The sequence below is a fragment of the Martes martes genome (genome assembly GCF_963455335.1).
Source record: "Martes martes genome assembly, chromosome: 4".
In the NCBI taxonomy this organism is placed as follows: domain Eukaryota; kingdom Metazoa; phylum Chordata; class Mammalia; order Carnivora; family Mustelidae; genus Martes; species Martes martes.
The window spans coordinates 19274315-19299780 of NC_137891.1; the positions used below are offsets into that span (position 1 = coordinate 19274315).

The following is a 25466-nucleotide window of genomic DNA, read 5'->3' on the forward strand; positions in this document are numbered from 1 at the left end:
ACCTTCAGTTCCCTGACAGGAAGCTTTTGAGTTTCCACTTCGATTGATTTTGTCTGAATTTATTTGGCACCTGATTTTTTAAATTAATTAATTTATTTCATTTATTTAGTTTAGCACTGAATATTATAGAAAGGAGTCAATTAACATTACACATCTAAGGTGAGAATTTTTACAACTAAACTCAAAATTCCTATTCTAAAAATTACTGAACTCTAATTTTTTTTTTTTAATCTGGAAGGAATTTCTCTTGGAACATCTCTTCATCAGGCAGTAGGGTTCCAACTTACATTCATTTGGTGCATATTATAAAGCATAATTTTTTAGTTAAAACTTTAAAATGAAATCTGTCCATTTAACAAGAAATTTAGACAGAAATGATTATACTGTATTCAGGATTTCAGCCTTTAATGATATTGGCTTTTGTTTTAATATGTAATGCAGTAAAAAACCCAAATATTTAATTGCTGATTAGTTCTATTTAAAGTCAGAGAAGTGCTTCTAATAATATATTTAATAGAGATCTGGCATAAGTTATTGAGGGAGAATAACTTTTCCCAGATTAGATGTTCATACCTTAGAGATGAAAAAACGTGATTTTCATCTGCTCTGTGGTATTCTTTCTAATGTCCTTTGAAAGATCGATCCTTTTTGATCTCCACAAAAGAGAGTAGCTTTGTTTGGAGTAGCTCAAGGTGCTTTTTGCATACTCAAAGCTTAAGTAACATTTTATAAATAAGTTCAGCTTTTGTTTGTGTAAAAATTTCATTTTCCTCCACATAAGTGTCACTGAAAGAGCCAGAACAGGTGTTAAGTAACACGGTGTGTGAGCTTTGGCGTATCACTTAATCTTAGCAGGCCTTAGCTTCTTCAGCTGTAAATGTCTGCTCCAAACCTAAGGTAACTTCAACATTCTCTGAAAAGGTGTAGATCTCTTCTCACCCTCTTTGCTTTTCTCATTCATTTGCCCAATTGCCTTAGTAGCCCACTGTGGGTCACTTTTAGGAACTTGAGGCAATTCACCAAATACAAAACTATCTTTTCAGCCTGTTCACAGTAAGCTTCCTGGGACTTTCCTTTATATTTTTAGATTCCCTTTCACTGTGGTAAAGAAAACCTACTGCTTTATCCTCTTTCCTTTACCCTTGTTCCACATAGACTATGCACTTCTCTCTGAAATTGCTATCATTCAAATTCAAAGCTTTGCATAGAATCTGATAATGTAATCCTTAGTTTCCATATATGGTATTTACTTATACTTTTTTTTCCTTTTTTTAAAATAAACTTTTAGAATCTTTTTAAGTTTCCCTGTTAGTAAAATAGGCATTTATTTATTTAATTTTTTAAATTTATTTGACAGAGAGAGAGACACAGCGGGAAAGGGAACACGAGCAGGGTAGTGGGAGAGGGAGAAGCAGACTTCCCACTGAACAGGGAGCCCGATGACATGGGGCTCAATCCCAGGACCCTGGATCATGACCTGAGCCGAAGGCAGATGGTTAATGACTGAGCCACCCAGGCACCCCTAAAATAGGCATTTAAAAAAAGTTTCTGATTATTTGATCTTATGATGTATAGTGACTTCTGTGAAAACTGCATGTTGACTTTTTATTTTATTACTTTTTTTAAAGAGGAACAGGCAAATTTAGGGGTACTTTCACTGGAAAATTAATCTAATACATATATTTTCATTTTTAGGTCATCTGTCTTATCAGATAATGCATGTTGTCATAATTGAGAGTGGCTGTTTAAATGTAGCTAGTTAAAATATGGGTGGAAAAAGCCGTGGGTTAGTAGTTAAGCATAAGATCATACTACTCTGTTCTCTGAATTTGGGAAGAATAATCAATTGTGATGTTTTACATTTGTTTTCAATTTGCCTATTGGTAAAACATACCTTTTTACTTCTATATGCGTATTGTTTTCATTTTGTCGTCTATTTTTAAGGGAAAGTTTGTGTTAAATATTTAAAGGTATGTTAATATAAACATTTTAGCAAAGTGTGATTAATAATGGGAAAAGACAATAGGAATAACAATAGTTTGCCTTTCAAAGATGTATTGTTGTTATTGGCATCTTTATTATATTCTCTTTTACCTTCCAGTGTTGAGATTTTCCAAATGTCTGGCCAACTCTTTCTATACTTAGATGTTATATTAAAGAGGAACAGAACAGCAAAATCCTGTTCAAGGATTTTGGTGTTGCACTATGACTTGCTTTATATTTTTTAATGTGTTGTTTAGATTTTGAAAAGCTTTATAAATAACCAAGATCGCTTTTTCTTAAAGTCATGGCTTTCATTATAGAATCTTTTTTTCTTTGTTCTTTTTAAATCTAGGTGACTGTGGGGATCATGTGGTCATAATGAACACAAGGCACATTGCATTTTCTGGAAATAAATGGGAACAAAAAGTATACTCCTCACATACTGGGTAAGGTAAAGCCATTGTCTAACAAACATATGAAAAGATGCTCAGCATCACTAACCATCAGGGAAATGCCAATCAAAACCATAAAGAGATACTACCTTTTATCTGTCAGCATGGCCAAAATCAAAACGACAAAAAATAATACATGTTGGTGAGGATGTGAAGGAAGAGGAACCTTCATGCACTGTTAGGATTGCAAACTGGTACAGCCACTGTAGAAGACAGTATGGAGGTTCCTCAAAAAATTAAAAATAGAACTATCATATGATCCAGTAGTTCCATTACTAGGTATTTATCCAAAGAAAATGAAAACACTAATTTGTAAAGACATATGTATCCCATGTTTATTGCAGCATTATTTATAATAGGCAAGATAGAAAAGCAATCCAAGTGTCCACTGATAGATGAATGGGTAATGATGTACACATGTGCACATGCACTGGAATATTACTCAGCCACAAAAAGGGATGTGGTCTTGCCTTTTGCAACAACATGAGTGTATAATGTTAAGTGAAGAGTCAGACAGAGAAAGACAAATATAATATGACTTCACTTATATGTGGAATCTGAAAAACAAATGAATAAACAAAAAGAATGAGAGCTATAAATACAAAGAACAAATTAATGATGGCCAGAGACGATGAGAATGGAGGGGATGGGCAAAATGGGTGAAGGGAAATGGGAGATACAGGTTTCCATTTACAGAATGACTATGTCCTGGGGATAAATGGTACAGAACGGGAATATAGTCAGTGGTATTGTAATAGCATCATATGGTAACAGAGGGTAGCTACACTGGTGGTGAGCCCAGTGTGACATACAGAGTCGTTGAATCACTAAGTTGTACACCTGAAACTAATGTAATCTCATTTGTCAACTGTACTAAAAAAAAAGATAATGCCATTGTCAAGGAAGATAGGCAGTTGAAATATATCACTGTAAAAATACTATTGGTCTTACCAGGGGGTACCTGGCTGGCTCCGTTCAAAGAGCGTATCAATCTTCCCCTCAGGGTTATGAGTGTGAGCTCCATATTCGAAGTAGAGATTATTTAAAAAAAATTTTTTTTAAATAAATAAACCCATCCCTTAAAAAAGTAGTATAGATCTAATTTAAAGAGCTATTTTTAAAAATTAGCATTTAAGAAAATACTAATTTTGCATATGCTACATTTACTCAATCAAAAAAACGCACAGAACTATATCAGAACTAGTTATCACTGACAGTATTTGTTTTTCCTAGAAGCTTTCCACATAACCTCTCTGGTTCAAATTATTCTCATTTTTTAGTCAGTCTTCTTTTTGTTTCCTATAATTCATTCATGTTATTGCTATTTCCTGAACCATCTCCAATATCTGAAAACACGTGAGATGTTTAAGGAGTGGTGAACAAAATCCCAAATTTGGAAGATACCTAGAATCCCCACAACGTACCTTTCAAGATCCAGGTCTTCCTGCCAGTGTTTGAATAATAGCCATTTCGTGGCTTGTAAGGCAGCCCATTCATTCCACCTTTGAAATGGTTTAAATTTTATTTATATTTTTAAAGATTTTATTTATTTGTCAGAGAGACAGACACAGAAAGAGAGCAAGCACATAAGCAGGGGAGCAGCAGGCAGAAGGAGAAGCAGTACCCCCACCCCCCGCAGAGTTGGGAGTCCAGTGTGGGACTTAATCCCAGGACTCCCGGATCATGACCTGAGCTGAAGGCAGAGGTTTAACCGACTGAGCCACCCAGGAGCCCTAAAGTGGTTTAAATTTTAGAAAGATCTTTATGCTATTGAATCACAATCTGTTTTTCTCTAGCTTTCATACTAGTCTTAGGTCTCCTCTTTGGACAGTATAAAATCTCTCTCTTCCACAGGGCATCCTTCACATAATTTTGAGACAGGGATCAGTTAGAGCCCATTGATTTGTCTTTTCCCTAGGCTAAACATCTGTAGCTCCCTCAGAGTTCTTCATATGGCCTCACTTCACTTTATATCCTGGTCACTCTAGAAAGAGTCGTTTCTTGTCAGTGTCTTTCTTAACTAAATATACTCACCTGGCTATGTTCTGATGGTTTTCTAGTATACTGGGATAGTCTGGTATAGTACAGTATAATGGATAGTACAATGCAGTCCTTTATTGCAGTAGAACTTTTCTTCAAGGCCATATCATTGGGTAGTACAATGAGTTCATGATCAGCTGAAACTCCCTAGTCTGTCTTAAACATGCTGCTGTTGAGCCATGTATATTCTATCCTGTGTGTTTTAGTTACATTTTAACACAACTGCAGTACCTTAAGTTAAGTTTTATCTCCAGCTTTTTAAAATCTTTTGAGATCTTGAGTATGTCATGTAATGTGGTAGTTAACCCTTCTGCTTCAGGTCGTACATAAATTTAATTAAGCATACCTTCTATACTGTCATGCAAGATATCCCTGAAAGGGGTGCCTGGGTGGCTCAGTCGGTTAAGTAGCTGACTCTTGATTTCAGCTCAGGTCATGATCTCAGGGTCCTGGGATCAAGCCCGGCATTGGGCTGCATGCTCAGTGTTGAGTCTGCCTGAGATTCTTTCTCTCCTTCTATACCCCTCCCCCACTCATACTTTTTCTCTGTCTCTCAAAATAAATAAATCTTAAAAAAAAAAAGAGATGTTGGCCTTTCATTCTTGGTTAAAATTACTTTATTTCCATTTGCACCTTCTTCTTAGACAAGCAGACTTTCATGTCCCCATCTGTTTCCTTTCATCTCTTGCCTAAGTAGGTCTTAAATGCTGGCAATAACTTCTCTGCTTCCATTAGCCATCCTTTGCCCATTCTTCTTAAATTTATTATGAAATTGTTATTTAACATAACCAAAATAATTCACATTGAGCTTTAGTAATTTCTACTATTAGGAAATCTCTACAGATAAACCAAATTCTATAAAATTAAAAGATAATGGGGGAAGGAAATATGAAAAGTCAGAATAACAATGTGATAAGAGCAGAAAGGGAATGTATTGACCCAAAATGCTATAGTAATTACTGTAGCAATAATATCTGTAGTAATAACTGCAAATGAAGAAAGTAATAACACCACCAATAGCAAACAGCTGGTGTGATGCCCTCTGTTGGCAGTGTCCTTTTCGGTCAAGTTCTCTTTTCTAAGGATGAAAACCTAAACTCTTGTAAAAATTATTGGTACCCAGTTACCCCTGCTGCTTCAGAATCCTTCATTTTAGCCAACATATTGCTATTTCTTGCCTCTCTGCCTTTGCATGTATTACTCTCCTTCACAGGAATGTTTCTCAAGACCTCTCATATTTCTCCTATTAAAACCTGACTCATGTGTCACCTTTGTGGAAGGCCTTCCCTATTTCCTCATCCCCCATAGAGTTAGTCACTTTTTGTTTCTGTTTTTCTTGACTCTTCACTTGGTTCCTTCACTTCTCTGGAGGTACCACTCTTACTGTGCTCATAACACGGTTACATTATGTATTCGAAATTTAACTCTCTAGTTGTAAAAATGTTAATATATGGTAATTTTAGAAAATGCAGAAAAATGCAAAGAAGGAGCTAAAAATCATTTTCATCCCGTGGACTAAACATTTTACTACACATACAAGTTTATACCCTTTTTCATTTTATATAAAATTTCCAGAAAGCTTTTTGATAAATATTATTGTTAAGTCACTGTGTAGTAGTACACAATACAATTTGCATAGAAAATGATTGTTCTATTTTTTTAATTAAAATTTTTAGTTTCATAAAGAGCTGAAACACATCTTTATCCATTAGGCTTTTTCAGTATATAGCGTATTCTAAATAAAAAGAGGAATGTAATGAATTTCAAGATTTAAGGGATGATAATAGATCTTTTAAAAGGTATTTCCAAACATTACTGTAATATTGCACTAGCAGTGCATAAGAATGTCTATGGTAAAACAGCTGACACAGTACTGTCATTAAAAACGATTTAAAAATAAGATTCTGCTACTTTGATGGGCATCTGATTCTTTACGTTGCATTATAATAAGGTGTCAATGCTTTCCTTAGCACTTCCTGTGCATATTTAATCTATTAAGAATACTATTCCACCATTAGATAGCATGTACTTTTTATGAATTTTCTTTATGATGTGCTTTGTTGTATGTTGTGCTTTGTTATTTAACTTTTATATAATTAAATCTCTTTTCCTTTATAGTTTCTTCTGTGTTTTCCAGTCTCAGAAAATCTTTTCTCATCTAAACATTTCATAAACATTCACTTCACTTGGTTTTAGAGGTCAGGCAAGATGTGTATGTGTGCACCTTGAACTTTGACATCTAACTGTTCAGTCATCTAAAATGTATTGGTATAAGTTAGAAATATAGCCTACTATTAGATGCCTCAGTAAGCATCTAACTCACTTAGTCATTTTTCCTGTGGACAGGATACTGTTATATTTATTGTACATCCCCAGCACTCAGCACAGTAGGCATTTGGTATTTACTGAATTAATTTGAATTGAAAAAAATTTGACTAACATTTAAAACAAAGTTTCTTCTCTTCCATTCAGGCTATCCCTGGAGGAAGAAGTATAATTACTTTTTCACCAGTAAAAATCAACAGAGTATTTATTATACTCTTCAAGTCATTCGTCTGCTCAGAATTTTATGCTCTTCTCCTGAAATAAAATGTAGATGGTATTATGCTTTAGAATTTGGCATCCCAGTGTTCAAAACAGAAAGGTGATCTTTAGCATAGAAGGTATAAAGTACTTTTTTCCGTGGAGAGAATGAATACAGGAATTGAAGTCTAGACAGATATTTCTTTTTCTGAAACTGAAATTCCTTGAAACAAATGCAAGAATATCACTTTGAAAATTATCCATCTTTCTCAGCAGACTTCTAAATCTGCTTCTTAAATTTTATTCCTGAAATGTGGTTTTTTCAAATGTTTTCAAGTCTTGTCGAAAAAAACTTATGAAAGGAATCACATTTAGGTAATCTTTAACTTCTTTTGTAGAGTGCACTGAGCTTATGTTTTCCTTTATCCTTCCCCAGAAATTGTTTAGGCTGTATTTATCCGTTCAACATAATGAAACCTTACATCTATATATTGTTTTTGTTTTAAATTTCTTAAGCACTTTCACAAACATTTTCTCATTGGCTCTTATAAAAATCTTGAGAGGTAGATGGAGCAGATAGTATCATTTTCTTTCTTTCTTTCTTTCTTTCTTTTTTTTTTTTTTTAGATTTTATTTATTTATTTGACAGAGAGAGAGATCACAAGTAGGCAGAGAGAGAGGAAGGGAACCAGGCCCCCTGCCTAGCAGAGAGCCCGATGTGGGGCTCGATCCCAGGACCCTGGGATCATGGCATGAGCCAAAGGCAGAGGCTTTAACCCACTGAGCTACCCAGGCGCCCCTCATTTTCTTATGTGAATAAACTCTTATATGAAAAGGTAAAATGAGTTAAATAATATACTTTAGCCACTGGCAAATCTAAATTCTAGACTGGGGTATGGGGGATCCAAGTTACCAAGCTGCCACCAGTACTATCCAGAGTGTGTGTGTGTGTGTGTGTGTGTGTGTATCCCATATACATAGGTGTGTGTATATGTATATATGCATATATATATAGTTTTTAACCTCTAATTTATCCATTTTATATATATTTTTATATGAATGCAATGAAATATTTTATTACTTAGGACCAGCGTATTACTCTTAGTAATCTTTTACCAACTTTTAATCGGAAACAGGATCATTCCCTGCTCAGAGTATGAATTCCACTTTCTTTATTTATTTATGTATTTTTAAGATTTTATTTATTTGTTTGAGAGAGAGATAGTGAGAGAGAGCATGAGAGGGGAGAATGTCAGAGGAAGAAACAGACTCCCTGTGGAGCTGGGAGCCTGATGCGGGCCTCGATCCCTGGACTCCAGGATCATGACCTGAGCCGAAGGCAATTTGCCTACCTAACTGAGCCGCCCAGGCGCCCTGAACTCCACTTTAGAACCAAAGTGGTCTACCACTGTTTTCCCCAAACTTGACCCCTAGGTTATATAGACATTCTGACTTGGTAGGAAATGTGAAGCATATTGGTTTACTGATTTTTCTTTCTTAATTCAAACATGATAAACTGCCCCATAATGAATGAATGAGTGAGTGAATGAATGAAAACTTTAATTCCCTAGAAAGATAATTATATCAAGAATTTTCCAAGATATGGAACTTTTATGAAATAATGATATTTGACCACTTAAAAAGAACAGAACTTCAAATAGCATCAGGTTACTACTTAATTTTTTTTTTTTAAGATTTTTATTTATTTACTTATTTGACAGAGATCACAAGTAGGCAGAGACAGGCAGAGAGAGAGGAGGAAGCAGGCTTCCTGCGGAGCAGAGAGCCGGATGCGGGGCTTGATCCCACGACCCTGAGACCATGACCTGAGCCGAAGGCAGAGGCTTAACCCACTGAGCCACCGAGGCGCCCCACTACTTAATTTTTTTAAGACACTAATGAACAGCTTGGTTTCCCAAAACAAGAATAATTTCATAATAAAAATAGTTTTCATATTATAAAACAATATTCATTTCAAGAATACTATGTCATACCCTACTCTCAGTTTTAAGTCTTTGCTTCTCTTCACAGCTATCCAGGTGGATTTAAACAAGTAACAGCTGCTCAACTACACCAGAAGGATCCAGTAGCAGTAAGTTTATTGTATTTTTTATTGTTTATCATCTGTGGAAAAACTGGTTCAGAAACTGTTTTTCCAGTCTTGCTTCTCTTCTAACGTAACTGGCATGCAAGGCTATAAATTCTGCACTTTAACTGTGTCTCACAAGTTTTGCTAAGTATTAACCCATCATTATTACTATTATTCAATTCTATATATTTTCCAAATTCTAATTATTCAATTCTATATATTAAATTATTGAATTATTCAATTCTGTTTTCAGTTACTCAATTGTATGTATTATTATTCAATTCTATATATTTTCTAAGCACTATTTACTATGTTTTGCATGTAGCCAAACAGTTTTGTTGCTTTTCTTTTTAATTACTTGATACCAGCCTGATTACCTAGAATATGATATGTTCACTGAAAACATCTCAGAGAGCATTGTTTGTATCTATGTATGCTTACATATTCATTATATCAAATATGCAAAATATGTTCCAGTCAAAAGTCTTACCTTTTTTGGGGACACCTGGGTGGCTCAGTTGGTTAAGTGGCTGCCTTCGGCTCAGGTCGTGATCCCAGCGTCCTGGGATCGAGTCCCATGTCGGGCTCCTTGCTTGGCAGGGAGCCTGCTTCTCCCTCTGCCTCTGCCTGCCACTCTGTCTGCCTGTGCTCGCTCTTGTTCTCTCTCTCTCTCTCTGACAAATAAATAAATAAAATTTTAAAAACAAAACAGAACAAAAAAAGTCTTACCTTTTTTTATTCATTTGATGTATTGATTACATAAAAGAGTTATGTTACAATCTCAATTGTGGATTTACTTTTCCCCTGTAGTTCTGTCAGTTTTTGCTTTATATGTTTTGAAGATTTAGTGTTAGATGAATTTAAGTTTGGAATTATACTGTTCCTAAGAATTAATTAGCATATATACTGGCCCTTTTTATCTCCAGTAATGCTTTTTTTTTTTTCTTAAAGATTTTATTTATTTGCTTGACAGACAGAGATCACAATTAGGCAGAGAGGCAGGCAGAGGGAAAGAGGAGAAAGCTGGCTCCCCGAGGAGCAGAGAGCCCGATGTGGGACTCGATCCCAGGACCCTGAGATTATGACCTGAGCTGAAGGCAGAGGCATTAACCCACTGAGCCACCCAGGTGTCCCTCCAGTAATGCTTTTTAACTCCAGGTATATGTATTTTTTATGTTAATAAGCTGTATCAGCCTTCTTTTCGTAGTGTTTGCCTGAAATGTCATTTTACTTTACATTTAAATTAACTAGATTTTGTTTTATTTTTTCCCTCTCTTTCTTGCCTTTTTTTGGATGGAGTTTATTTATTATAAGTCTAAGATTAATCAATATCTTTACTTTCCTCTAGATCAAATCAAGGCCCTCAGAGGATTTTTAGCACCTACTCTCCCTCACAGTTATAATTCTTTCTCTATTCAGAAATTCTTAAAACCCTTCCAGTTCAACATTCTTGTTACTGTTTTACACAGTTACTGATGTTTTATGATTCTCTTTGCTTATAAATCCTTTCACATAACAGCCTTCCTTTGGGATTAATTTCCTTCTTGAAATATTTCTTTTGGCATTCCTATCATAACATTCTCTTAATAGTAAACTCATTTTTGTCTGAAACTATCTTATTTTGCCTTCTTTCTTTTTCTTTTCTTTTTTTTTTTTTAAAGATTTTATTTACTTATTTGACAGATGGAGATCACAGAGAGGCAGGCAGAGAGAAAGGAGGAAGCAGGCTCCCTGCTGAGCAGAGAGCCCAATGCGGGGCTCGATCCCAGGACCCTGGGATCATGACCTGAGCCGAAGGCAGAGGCTTTAACCCACTGAGCCACCCAGGCGCCTTTGCCTTCTTTCTTGAAAGTTAGTTTTGCTTATTCAATATATGTGATTCTAGCATAAATTTTTTTGTCTCACCTCTTTGAAGCTATTGTTCAGATTTTAGCTTCTGTTACTGCTATTGACAAGTCACATGTCAATGTAACTATTTCTTTGTATGTATTTTGTCTTCTTTCCTTTGGTGTTGGTTTTTCTGTTTCTATTCAAGTCTTGTTATTTATTTTGCTTGAGGACTGATATCTTTAGTTCTGAAAATTTGTCAGCACTTGGGTCTTTTAAATATTGGTCCCTTTATTCTTTATCTGTTCTTTCCCTTTGGAAATTGATAGTGTTTACAGTAGTTGTCTTATTTCATTGTACATGATTCATTAGCTCTCTTTCATATTTTGTGTCTCCCTGTCTTTGCTGCATTGTCAATAATTTATTTTTAAAATTTTATTTATTTGTCTGTCACAGAGAGATATCACAAGTAGGCAGAGAGGCAGGCAGAGAGACGGGGTGAGGGGGTGGAGAGGGGAGGAGCAGGCTTCCCGCTGAGCAGAGAGCCCGATGCGGGGCTCAATCCCAGGACCCTGAGATCATGACCTGAGCCGAAGGCAGAGGCTTAACCCACTTAACCCACTTAACCCACCCAATAATTTCTTTATGTCTGTGTTCTAGTTCTCTGTCTTTTTGCTTATGTCTCATCTGAGACATACTTTTACTTATGTCTCATCCTTTTTATTGAGTCCTATTTTGAATTATTTTTTTTTTCTTGAAGATTTACTGTTTGTCTTTTTTCAAGTTTGCTGGTCAGTTTTGATAGTTTTTCTGTTTCTTTGTCATACTTTGTTTCCTTCTTATTTTTTTTAAGCAGAGTAAACATAATTCTTAGTGTTTATATCTGATTCTAATATTTGTGGTCTTTATGGGTCTGTAATATATTGTTTCTGCTCAGGATACTTGATAAGCTCACGTACCTTGAAGTTCATCACTGAGAATTCTTTAGGACCTATATCTCCAGAGTAGATTTCGTCATAAATTTACTTGGCAGGGGCTTAGTTAAGTGCCCAACTCTTTGCTTCTGTTCAATGTCACGATCTCAGGGCTGTGAGACTAAGCCACAGGTTGGGCTTTGGCTTCAGCGGGAGTATGCCTGGGAGTCTCCTTCTCACTCTGCCCTTTCCCCCCACCCCCGCACATCTGCACACACTCTCTTTCTCTAAAATAAATAAATAAATCTTAAAAAAAAAAAAAAAAAGATTGTCTTAGCTACTGACAGGTGCATGGGGCTATACCAACCTAAGACTTCTTTAAGCTATACTTTATAGACTTCTGGGTTTTGATCCCCATTTTTAAAGAGGTGAATTTGGGGTCTTGAGGCCTTGTGCAATCAGGCTCATAGTTCTATGTTTCCTATCAGTAAAGATTTGATTTTTTAATTTCCCTACTCTGTACCCTGGGTATTGACTTCTTTCTGTTGAACTAGGTTTATGAGGACATCTTTGATCTTACTTCCTGACTAAAAAGGGGTAGTCCTTTGAAATGCAAGCCCTGCACTAAGCTGATGCCTTCTGGGCAAATGCCAGCCTTAGGACTCTTTTGTACTACTTTCTCTTACTTCTGCCCTCTAGTTGCTTCCATGCTTTAGAAAAGATTTTTTAAAACAGTATTATTAATTTCATTGATATTTATTTCTTTATCATTTGAGTTATGTACTAGAAGTTTCTAATCTAAATATTAGCTGTCGATATTACTAAAAACAAAGTCTCCCGTTGCCATTTCACAATTTTATTTTTCCTTCCTTAATTCTTCATAACTCAGTCTTTGAACTGTACTCATAGAATAAATAATAGTTTTCCCCATTAGGAACTATTGTAGCTTTATACCTAAATATATTCATAAATGAAAAAGTGTTATGCTGTGAAGACATTCTTTTTTATTTCCCTACGATGGTGAATAAAAATAGGTATCTACTGTTAGGATACATTCATTTGTTTGGTGTAATACTGCCTAAAACTTTCTTGGAGATGAGGGAGAAGGACGTATTTTGTTATAGTAAGTCTTGACGTAATATTTGGAAGTTTCATGCTTTACTATTTATTTTTATTTCTTATCATTTATAGGTGTTTTACAAAAATATGCTCAAGTTGCTCAAGAAATATTTGATGTTCTGTTTCAAAACATGTTTTTAGACTATTACAGGAAATAAAATATCCTATTTTGACTGTTTGTATGGATTGCATCTAATGGTATTAAAAAGTTATAAGGGCTTCTGTACCATATGTGCTACATATGGTGCCATATGTACCATGCTTATATACCATAAGTGCCACAACAAATTGTAGTTTTAATATTTGATAAATATTTTTAAAATTTAAATTTCTGTGTTATTTAGGCATACTCATTATACACTAGGCGGCAGTATAGTTCCAACTTTTTAATAAGGATTTGGCAGTAGATAACATTTATAGAAATTGTCTCAAGTTATGTTTTTTAAACAAAGATTAAAATGTATTACAAAATGTTTAATGAAGGCCTCGAAAATAGTTCAAAGTTAAATCCATTTGAATTATTACCTCATTTAAACAATGTTAATTTTTTTTTTTTTAAATCTTAACTTTGACTTTGTATTTTGAAAAAGAATGGCTTGTTAAGGAAGAGGTCAGTTATTTTACTTCCAAATCAAATATTTAAGTGTTTGTCTGGAACAGTAGGTCTTCTGCCAGCAGACATAATTTGCTAATCAGTACTTGGTGTATGGGTTTGTAAGAGAATTTGTTTCATAATGCATGCTTCTCATTTCAGTACTGTCCTAGAATATTGTTTGTAAAATACATTAATTAATACATTTAAATAGTTATTAGTAAATTATTAAATATTTGAAAGTATTTTTATAATTATACAGGTCATTATTTGTAAACTCAAATAAATATGTTGATTCAGCATCTCCTTATCCCTCTATCATATATTTTAGTTTCATTAATAGTTTCTTTGTCCTTATATTTTTTCTTTTTTTTAAAGTTTTTATTTATTTAAATAATGTCTACACCCAAAATAGGCCCAATGTAGGGCCTGAATTGACGACCCCAAAATCAAGAGTCACATGTGATTCTGACTTAGCCAACCAGATGCCCCACCTCTTTTTCCTTATATTTTTTTTCCTAACATGGTTCCTTTCTTATCTTCCCCTCACCCCCATAGTTAATAAAGTTATTTTGTGTGAAACAAATGGTACACACCCTGTTCTACAGATGTGGAAGTTCTTTAATATTTATTAACCTCGTTTTATTCTGTCTTTCTTACGTTCTGAATTCCTTAGAACTTAACACTTAAGCCTGTACAGCTATAATTACTTGATTGCATGCACATGTTGTATTCTATTATTTGGGGCGAATATTGTTTGTATGTCTTCCTTTTTTCTCTCTCCCTGTTGGCTTAAAACCTTTCTACACTTTCTAGCTTTCTCTAATTTGACTGTTACATTTGCATTTTTTAATAGGGCGAGTTTAAAAAAACCAACTTATTAATTCGAGTGACTACAACTACAGTTTTTTTAAGAACATGAACCCTAAATGCCACATAACCCTACCATAACAATAAAATTGCTGTTGGGATATTCAGAGGACATAACGACTAGTTTAGCCAGAGAAGATGCTCAGTAGCCTTAACACTGTCAGTTTCTGCTTAAGATTTTTAAAAATTAAAATTTTAAAGACGAATATCTAGATCACTGCTGTCCAGTAGAAATTTCTGTCATGATGTTCTGTGTCTACACTGTCAAACATGAAAGCCACTAGGCAGATGTGGCAGTTGGCCACTTGAAATGTGGCTTTGTGTGACTGAGTAACTGAATTTTTAATTGCTTTTATTTTTAACAATAGAAATCTCTATTAAAATCTCCAGTACATAAAGTATAAACAGCACTAAACTGGGAAATATATTTGGGGTTACGTTTGCTTTTGTATGTAGTCAGGTTTTGTAGTCTGACTTGAGAAAATTAAAGAAATAAGAAATCTTCTTATAGTGCAACACTGTTCTAACATGTATAGTTTTAGTGGGGTTAATGTATGTCAAGTTCCATTCTTGGATTATGTGTACAGATGGTAAAAATTGATGCAGCGCTCCAATGTCCCTATCAGTGGCTTACTGAAGACCTCGCAGTGCATTTGTAATACTGTATACCAGCAGGCCCCCAGGAGATTATGGGACACAGCATGACGCTGTGTGACCTTCTCTTGACAACATATATATCAAATCACATTCAGACCAACAAAGATGATAATCTTAAAAAGGGAAAAGTAAATTGCGCAAGATTAGTTTGCCATCTTGGGAATGGGTATGGTAGAGAGAAAAGGACTTTTTGTCTTCTTGAGAAGTTAGAGAGACAAACACATTGTGGGCGTGATTGCGTGTACTCTGTGTCTATTCTGGGAGTAAGACCACCGCCTGGTTTGAATTCCAGCACTGCCACTTGTTATGTGAAATTGGGAGGCTCTTTAACCTCACTAAATCTGTTTTCTTGTGTGTGAAACGAGACTCAGCGTCACACACAAGACAACAAATGTGGTGCAGCTGGCCACTGTATACACAGTAAGTTTTCAGTGAATGTTAACTGTTCCTGTTGTTGTAGATTTGCAGTTTAGGGAGTCAGTCTCAAAACTGGCTGGCCATGCTTACTGTATGAATGTGAAACCTCCTGATCTGCCTGGAGGAAACAGGGCTTAAGGCCTCCCTGGGTTCTGCTCTCTTCAGTATGTGACAGATTTGAGCCATAGGTAGGTTCTTGTACGAGCTTAGAGAATTGCTTCTTCTATCAAACATCACATATATAGATTACTTTTAACCTCTTCCTATTGTCCTTATCCTTTAAACATAAATTAAACCAGATAGAGCCTAAAGAAAATAGGAATGCACAAAACAATGACAGTTAGGTCCTAATTTCTTTCATTTCTTTTGAGTCTTAGCCCACTTTGTTTTTGTCACGATCTCTAAATGCGGTTGCCTTCTTACATCCCAAGTCAGATTTTTCTCATTGAGTCTTGCATATATCTGTTTTTCAGATTGTGAAACTAGCTATTTATGGCATGCTGCCAAAAAACCTTCACAGAAGAACTCTGATGCAGAGATTGCATCTTTTCCCAGATGAGGTGAGTCAGTGGTCGTTGGTAACGATGCTGCCACAGGAACATGGCCAGAGCCTGTTAAATTAGAGTACTCATTGTTAATTTCATCTGCTATTAAAAGCATGAATTTCATTTACATTTTTTGTGACTAGTAGCAAACCTTGTGTGATCATGGATTAATAACTTAGTTTTGGTTGCTAATTATTTTCCTTGATTTAATTTTAGAATACTTGTTCCTAACTCAAAATTTATTCAGCTAAAAAAGTACTTGGAAAAAAAAATAGTTCTATTTATTACTATTAAACTATTTTAAGTCCTTAGGCTTTCTCTTTAGTATAATGTAATGAAACAGTAGAAGTTCTATAATAAAATAGTTGTCCAGGCTCTAGGATCAGACTGTCTGGAGTAGAATTCATGCTCCACCATTTATTGACTTTATGGCCATGGGTGTTTACTTATTATCCCTGTTTTCTCATCTGTAAAATGGAAATAAGGGTACTGACTGTATTACGAGATTGTGGTAAGGGTTAAATGAGAGAACATTTGTAGAATGCTTAGAACAGGCCTGACACAGGAAGTGCCTGTTGCTATCGTTACCACGGTTGTGATTGTTGTCCTTATAGTTCCTGCTAGAGGAATAACATAGAAACTAATTCCAGAATACCAAGTTGTATCAACTATTTAAGCCACTGAGTGCTCTAGTTAGTTAGCTTACTGCATGAGTAAATTATTCATGCTTTTATCAAAATGGTTAATATATTACCTTTGCTTTGCATGAATGAGTAGAATTTTCCAGTATTCACTTTACCTCGTAGATAACAAGTATGGGAGCTATGTCATCATCTAAGAATAACTGACTTTCATGAAATCACAATATTAAAACTTGTTTCTGATTGTACTGTCCCATTTTTTAGAGTCTGTAATTTCTGAAAGACACACTCACAAAATGTGTATATATAAATAGATAATCTTAGTTGTAAGATAGTCAGGTTTGAATATGGATGTTTTAAGTATTCGTGGTAGTTCAGTTGAACATCAAATTACTTAAATAATTTCAGATGATAAAATTAATGGGCCTTCCCCCCAAAACAGATTGTCAAACATTCAGAAGCTTTATAGCACATTTTGTTATCCAGAACATAAGGAAGTAGACACTCATAGATTGCTGGTAGGAGTACAAAATGGTGCGACCCGTAAGGAATCTGAGAATGAGGTAACATTGCATATAATACCAGACATACATAAGGAGAATCACGCTTGATCCAGCAATCTGTTTACTCTGAAGATACACAAGATTAATGTTTCCATATTATTTATAATAATAAAATAATAGAAATGAGTTTATTCATAGGTAATTGTATAAACAATATTATATCCATTCAGTTGAGTACTATGTAATTATAAAAAAAGAATGCCAAATATTCTTGTGAATTGATGTATTCCAAGATACATTAGTAAGTGAAAAAAAGCATGGTGAAAAAGTACAGATAGGATACTACCTTCTGTATGTGTTATACATATATATGTTTACACACACACACATATATACTATATCTGCTGCTTTTTGCATAAAGAAACTCAGGAAGAATAAATGAGAAAATGAAATTGGCTACTTACTGAAGCATGGGGACAAAGAGATGGAACGAATTAGAGAAGAGAGAATTAAGATGTTTTGGAGAATGCCTTAAAGATTATTTATTTTTTACTTTAACTGTCTTTTCATGTTAAGATTTTTATTCAAGGGGCACCTGGGTCACTTAGTCAGTTGAGCATCTGACTCCTGATTTCAGCTTAAGTCATGATCTCAGGGTTGTGAGATCGAGCCCCACCCCCGGCTGCATTCTCAGCTTGGGAATCTGCTTGGGATTCTCTTCCTTTCCTTCTGCCCTCTCCCTGCTCGTGCATGCTCTTATGCTCTCTCTCTTTCTCTCTCTCTCTCTCTAAAAATAAATTAACAAAATCTTTTAAAAAATAAATAAATAAAAATTATATGACAGGACTAGTAGAAGTAAACACAACTAGTACCCAGATCCTGTTTTCTAAGCGCTATTCCTTATTAAAAGGAACCTGGTTCTCATTGGAGGAATGGTTGATTCTAGGTCTGGAGCGGAGAAAGAACAAAGTATAGAGTATACACATGCACTTAATTTATTTCTATATTGTTTATACTGGTAAAATAATAAGTAATAGAAAGTAAGGCAGTGCTCAAAAATATCAAGAGAACATCGAAGGCATTTTGAATTGGTGCCCACTGACCAAATATGGGACTGTGTGAGCCTCAAAATGAATGGTAATAATAATGGATTATGTTGAGTAGGAGATGAAAATCTGTGAGCCCACGATTATAGTCCAAAAATTATTATTACTATTTTTTAAAGATTTTATTTATTTATTTGACAGAGATCACAAGTAGGCAGAGAGGGAGGCAGAGAGAGAGGAGGAAGCAGGCTCCCCGCGGAGGAGAGGAGCCTCATGCGGGGCTTGATCCCAGGACCCTGGGATCATGACCTGAGCCGAAGGCAGAGGCTTTAACCCATCGAGCCACCCAGGTGCCCCCCAAAATTATTTTTAACACGTTAATAATTTCCCTTTCCTTTCTAGAGAAGGAAAAGCTTCTCCTTAGAGAATATCATCTAAAAAATGTAGAAATAACACTGAATTAGAAAAGCCACCATTTTATCAGCATATTCTGTAGTCACTGGGTGAAAGATTATTATAGAAGTTATTCACACAATTTCAAAACATCGTGTCATAGGGCACTTTATTTGAAAGAGGAAAGGTACTTTTTTATGTTAAAGATACTTGGTGGACACCAACATAACCAAAAGATCAAACATATCATTAGTATGGGACAGACTGACATCATGTGCCTCCGGCTATGAATAAAGTACCGGAGACCCAACATTATATATAGCCTTCTGTCAGAAATGTTTAACCTGACTTTAATGGGGAAACAATCCTACAAATCCAAAGAAAAGGGCATTCCACCACATAATTGGCCTGGACTCTTCAAAAGTGTTAATTTCAAGGAATGACAACAGGGAAAGGCTTTGTGTTAAAAGAGACTAGACTGACGAACTTAGTATGTATGTGAAACAACATAGTAACAGCATCATAACTACATGTAGCCTGTGATCCTTGACTGGATCTTAGACTGAAAAAAGATGCATAAGACAATATTTTACCAGTTTGGGAAACTTGAATATGTACTTATATATCAGATAGAAAGTATTTCATCAATGTTTTCTGAAGCATGAATTTGTAATGTGGTAACATAGGAGACAAGCCTTATATTTAGGAGATACACAGTGAAATACTTAGGGATGAGCTGTTTACAAATAACTCTCAAATGGTTCAGCCAAAAGGAAAGTTTGTGTGTGTATGTTTGTATATAGGTGAAAAGAAAGAAAACAAACATGTCCTATTCTGACAGTTGGTGAATTTAGGTGAAGTTTGGGGAGTGTTCACTGTATTCTCACAATTTTTCTATAGATTAGAAATTTCTCGGTAAATTGAAAAAATCAATAACTGATCACCTTGCCCCCTATTTATGCTGCTCATTCTTCTCCTTATTCCCCTCATTTAGGTTAATCATTCCCCCCATGCAGGACGAATGGTGAAATCTCTCATATCTCCATGCGTACATTCAGTTAGCGTGTTTGGGTTACTTTCTTGGTGCGCAGATTAAAGGAGACGCTTCCCCTCTTCCTGGTTTCATGTGTAATGCCTAATCAACAACTTTCATTCCTCATTTTGCAGTGTTTTAATCCATTCTTTCAGTAAATTGCTCTACTAGTAGAGAAAATTTGTAAGCTCATTTCAGTCAGAATTCCTTCAGTTCGGCAAACATCTACTAACCCACTACGTTCCACACCCTCTGCTGTGTAAGCAGTTGGCAACTTTTAAAATTGTCTTTGTGAATGATAGAGGGATTTTTTTTTAATGGCTCCCCAAAGGAGTGTGAAATATTCATAAACTTTTGTAAATATCAAACTGGCAAGTAGACTTTTCCAGGAAGTAAAAAATTAGAGCAACTTAATATTTATATGTCCAGACATCCTCTCCTTGTTCCAGGTCTGTGCAGTTAAACTTAAAGATTTGAATACATCGGGGGAGGGAAGTTAAATATTTTTTGAAATGCTTCTCAGTGAAGAATCATATTGTCAGTAGTATTTATTGTATTTTTTATGTACTGGTAGTGACTCACCCTGTACAAACCATAATTTTAAAAAGCCCACCTAACTTTTTAAAAATATTATTAAAATTTTGCCATATTAGATTTTAGAACAAGTTTAAAATGCCATAGAGCTCTGATTCTTTAAAGTTATTGTAAAATTATATTTTGACTTATAAGACATTGAATAGAAAACAGTGACTGTTTTGGTCCCTTGTCCTTGCCCAGATATTTGATTCCCAATTATGATATGCTCTTTGCAGAGGATTGTAATTTACTATATAATAATTTTTTTTAATGTTTAGGAACATACTGTTATGAAAAGAGGGAAATATGTCTATTATCCCTGTGGAAATACTCATAGGATGCTTTCCTCTTGACACCCAACCATTATTTCAGTAGAGTTTACAAAAGTAACTTACCATCCAGACTCCCAGGACAATTCCCTTTCCCTATTTCTGTATCATGAGCACAATATAAATGTAAATTCTTTTGGTTACTCATGCTTTTCATTTTATCCTTTCCTTTGCTTTGTTTAAGATCTATTCTTCTTTTAAAATAGCTCTCAACTATATGCTTTACTCTTTAGTTTGCTTTTCATTACCGAAATTCAGACTTTTTTGCATTTTACTTTTCCTTTAATTTTTCTGAATATTTGAATATATTAACCAGGGGAAAGTCATTGTGGGCAGAGGAAAAGCCGTCAATAAAGGCACCAGGGTTTCTGGGTGGAACAACGCGTGAGAGGCAAGGAGGCTGATAACTCAGAAGCCATGGACGGCTGTGTGTGAAGAGGTGAAGTCTCAGGGGTGGCCTAGGAGTGAGGACACTGGTTTGAGAAGTGACATTTTAAAAATTATAACCCTGTAGAGGCCATTGTCTTTTTATTTCCTTTTATACTCTGAGCACCTAGCATAGTTTCTGGTTCATAGAAGGAGTTCTGTTAATGTTTGTTGGCTCAATGACTCAAGGATCCAGCAGGTTTTCATTTTCCAAAGTTTTTTCTGGCAACAACGTGGAGTCTGAATTTAAAGGTTGTGTCCCTGGAAGCCACAGACCCAGTACATCCACTCAATCAGATGAAAAATCACGAGAATCAGCCAAGGCAGTGCCTTCTGCAGTTGAAAGGCCGGGAATAAATTAAACAGTTGAGGAAAAAAAAGATAGAACTTAGTGACTCGATGGTCCTCAGAATTGAAGATGTCTAATTTATCACGAGAAATAGGTTTGTCAAAATTAAAATATAAGGTACAGTATTATAATGATTTACTTTTATCATTAATATACTTTTCAGAGATTTTCATGGATTTGTAAAGATTATACTGTTTTCCTCATTCTGTAAATATTCTTTTGTTATTTTTAATATTCATTAAATATTACTAATTTATTACTAAGAATTAATTAATTAAGAAAATTAATTAAGAATTAATTAATTAAGAAAATTAAACCTAAATTTTATTTAACCTAGGACATACCAGAAGATATTCGTAAGAATTTAGTAGAAGAGCTTCCTCAACCACGAAAAGTACCCAGACGTCTAGATGAGTACACACAGGAAGAAATAGAGGCTTTCCCAAGACTGTGGTCTCCGTAAGTCTTTTCTCTTTCCTTTTTTTTTTCTTTTTTTTAAGCTCAGTTTAGTATCCCATCTGTTTCCTTAACCAAATGAAAAGATCTTGACAATGGAAAGAGCGAACTTTTTTTTTACTCCCTTGGATACTCTTTCCATCTTCTACCTGTGGATAAATTCTAGATTTTGGTATTAGAACCAAAAAGTCTCTAAGTCTTAAAACCTTGCTATGTACATGCAAGGGTGTTCATAGGTGCCTATAAATTGTCAGATATTTTGTTTGGGATGACATTACTTGGATTGATTATGGTCTCTTGGAATCATAAATCATTATATTACCTAAAACAGAGTAGAGTGAGTCTCCATTTTCCAGATCGTTTCACTAAACTTGAGGATATCATCTAATGAAAAGTCATCAATTCTGGATAATTAATCGTCTTGATTCAAATAGAAAAACAAGATAACAGACACTTCTTGCTATCCTCTACACAATTTCCTCTGTCTGAGTTCCGGGAAGCTGCTTCGTGTTGACGTACTACCTCCCATCTAATTGCTTCCAGGTTTCCTTATCTGGCCTACCAGGGTCTTCATGACCTGGCTCCTCTCTGTCTCTGAAGCTTAAGTTCTTTCCACTTCACTAGTCTAACAAATAGCAGCCTGTTGAAGATTGTCAACCTTTTCACACAATTCAATTCCTCCTTGTCTTCGTTTTGCATTACTTCGCCTCAAACACATGTCCCTCCCCCATGCTCTGAAATAACTCTAACTCATTCTTTAGACTTTAGTTCAGATACCACCACCTTTAAGAAGCCTTGTGTAAACATCAAGACCAGACTAAAGCGCCTGGCCATCTTCTGCCACAGCACCTGCTGTGTAACTCTGTCATTACCATGGTCAGCTCGTGAGGGGCAGCGGCTGCGTCTTGTTCATCACTGTATCCTCAGTGCGTAGAACAGTACTTCATCTGATGGGGTCTTGGGAACATTTACAGAATTTATACAGTAGATCAAAAAGGGAACCACACATCCTTATTGCTGGATCTACACTGGGCATCTTGTCTTCTCCTAAACGCTACCCTCTGTGCTATAAAGTATACTTATTGTACACTTTCCTTTTCATTTACTACATTTATTCTAATGTAATTAAGTACCTGTGTGATTTTTTTTTTTCAAATGTCTTTTTCTAACTAGATTCCATGAGGGAACTCCATGTTGTCTTATTTACCTGAGCATAACATCTGGCACATTCAGTAGGCATTCAGCAAATAATTATTGAATAAATAAATGAAGAAAGCAGGTTTCCTGGTATCAACTTTTATAAATGACATTAGGAAAGAATCTCTAGAAGATACGAAGTGACGGTAGTAAAATGTTCCAATTTAATACTAGTCCTTTATGCTAGAATCATTGAAATTGATTGGCTTTAAAAACACTTTATTACTTTTGTTTCTGTTCACTGTATCATCCAAATTATCAATTTTCAGTTGACAGTAAATGAGTGATTAACAGACTCTACATGAAAAATTGGAAAAAACAATTTTATAATGTCTGATGATACCCATACCAGCTAGTTATCAGGATACATCCTCATGATAAATAATTTTCTCTAAAATAAAGAAGTACATTTTCTATCACTCCTTAGGTTCTGGTTTTCATTGCTTGACGACGACCAGAACTATACATTATATGACGTGACTTGATTCTAACAACTAAGTTTAGTGTGGGGTGATTTTCTCCTTCTTTTGACCTTTATAGATGCCTACTTAATAGTTTGCCTTCTTTTCAAAACCCAAGAGTCTATTTTAATTCTTTTTATTTAAATTCATTTTTTAATCCAGATTATGTAGTGACTTATTTATATTTATTTATATTTATTTTTTAAAGATTTTATCTATGTATTTGACAGACAGAGATCACAAGTAGGCAGAGAGGTTGGTGGGGGGGGGAAGCAGGCTGCCCACTGAGCAGAGAGCCTGATGCGGGGCTTGATCCCAGGACTCTGGGATCATGACTTGAGCCAAAGGCAGAGGCTTAACCCACTGAGCCATCCAGGCGCCCCTATAGTGACTTAATTAGATAAATCAGTAGTTTCTGAAAATAAAAGGTTTTACTGTTTGTTTTCCATGCTATGATCTTTACAGTTCTTCCCGCTTTGGCATATGAGAGATGAGACTTCTGTACTTGGATAAGTTTTATACTTTTGGAAAAATAATTTTTAATTTAGCTTGTTCTTAGAGACTTACATAGTCATTTATTGCAGATATATTCAATGTGCCTTTTCCTACTTAAACTACATAGAACTTTTATTTACATTTACAACTGAACCTACATATATGAACATTTTTCTAGGAAGACAAACATTTTTAAATTCTTTTAAAGAGATGTGCAAATTGAAATTAATCTCTAATTTATGAAAAACATTTACTAGCTTAAATTTACCACCCTGGAATCTTTAATTTACTAAGAATTCACATAATATAGACTTTAAACTCAAGCATTCAATTAAAAACTTGCACCTTGGGGGTATTAAATGGTATTAAATAGTTAAAAGGTATTAAATGGGGGCTCGTGGATAGCTCAGTCAGTTTGGCATCTGCCATTGGCTCAGGTCATGATCTCAGGATCCTGGGATCAACCTCACATCCAGCTACCTGCTCAGGGGGGAGCCTGCTTCTTCCTCTCTCTTTACCCCTTACCCTGGTTGTGCTATCTTTCTCTCTCTCAAATAAATAAATAAAATCTTTAAAAATATATATAAATAGAAAGTATTAAATGTTTGGGGCACTTGGATGGCTCAGTCAATTAACTGTCCAACTCTTGATTTACGCTTAGGTCATGATCTCAGGATCATGAGATTTAGTCCCACAACGGGCTCTGCCCTCAGCAGGGCCTCAGCTTGAGCTTTTCTCTCTCCCTTTGCCCCTCCCCTTGCTCTGGCGCTCTCTCACTAAATAACTAAATAAATCTTTTTTTTAAAAAGTGTTAAATGTTCATTGTAGAAACTTTGAATAAGATACAAAATTAAGGGAGTAAATAACCTCACTTTAGTTAACTAATTTTGGTGTGTTAGCTTCCACTGTTTCTTTGTGTTTGTGTGTCTATGTCTTACATATTTTTTCATTAAAAAGGAAATGTAGGCACAGAAAGAAAAATAATTTGACTAAGATTGCGTGATTGTTAAGTGGTAGGTTAGGGATTCAAGCCTAAGGTCATGATCCTGGGTCATGGTCCCAACCACTCTGCCTGAGTGCCTCTTGTAGCATCTTGGTTAAGTATACTTAAGTCGTATGTAGTTCTCAGATAGTTTGCTTTATAAAGTTATATCCTAAAAAAGTATTTTATGTAGTCTTTGGGTTTTGGTAGTTTACCAGGCTGTATGAAGTTCTGGAAGTCCTAAGAATGTCATACCTGATTTTTTTATAGAAACACCATCATAAATAAATTTATATTCCTAACCAAAGGGGATATGTGGTAACTTTATTTTTTTTATCTAGAAATACTAAAGGTGTTATTTAATCAAATATGTGACCAAGTAGGTTATGCATTTGGAGTTGTATATCATGAATAAAGAGTACTGATTAAACTGCTCATTACACTAAGTGATTCTTGGCTCATTTAAAACAAATCAGAAGATGACTAATTGCCTTTATTATATTAATGGAATTAGGAAGGGCTTTTCTGTAATTATTTTTAAGGAGACTTTT

General features: G+C 35.1%; 1 protein-coding gene across 1 annotated transcript in view; it reads left to right on the top strand.

Moving 5' to 3' along the window:
• The window catches only part of MRPL13 (mitochondrial ribosomal protein L13), a 49208-nt gene that overhangs the window by 14936 nt on the left and 8806 nt on the right, over window positions 1–25466 (top strand). Inside the window, exons 3-6 of the mRNA XM_080803173.1 lie at window positions 2336–2429; window positions 9030–9090; window positions 15957–16043; window positions 21662–21783. Of these exons, the coding sequence (XP_080659299.1) occupies window positions 2336–2429; window positions 9030–9090; window positions 15957–16043; window positions 21662–21783 (364 nt within the window). The remainder of the gene's footprint in view (window positions 1–2335; window positions 2430–9029; window positions 9091–15956; window positions 16044–21661; window positions 21784–25466) is intronic.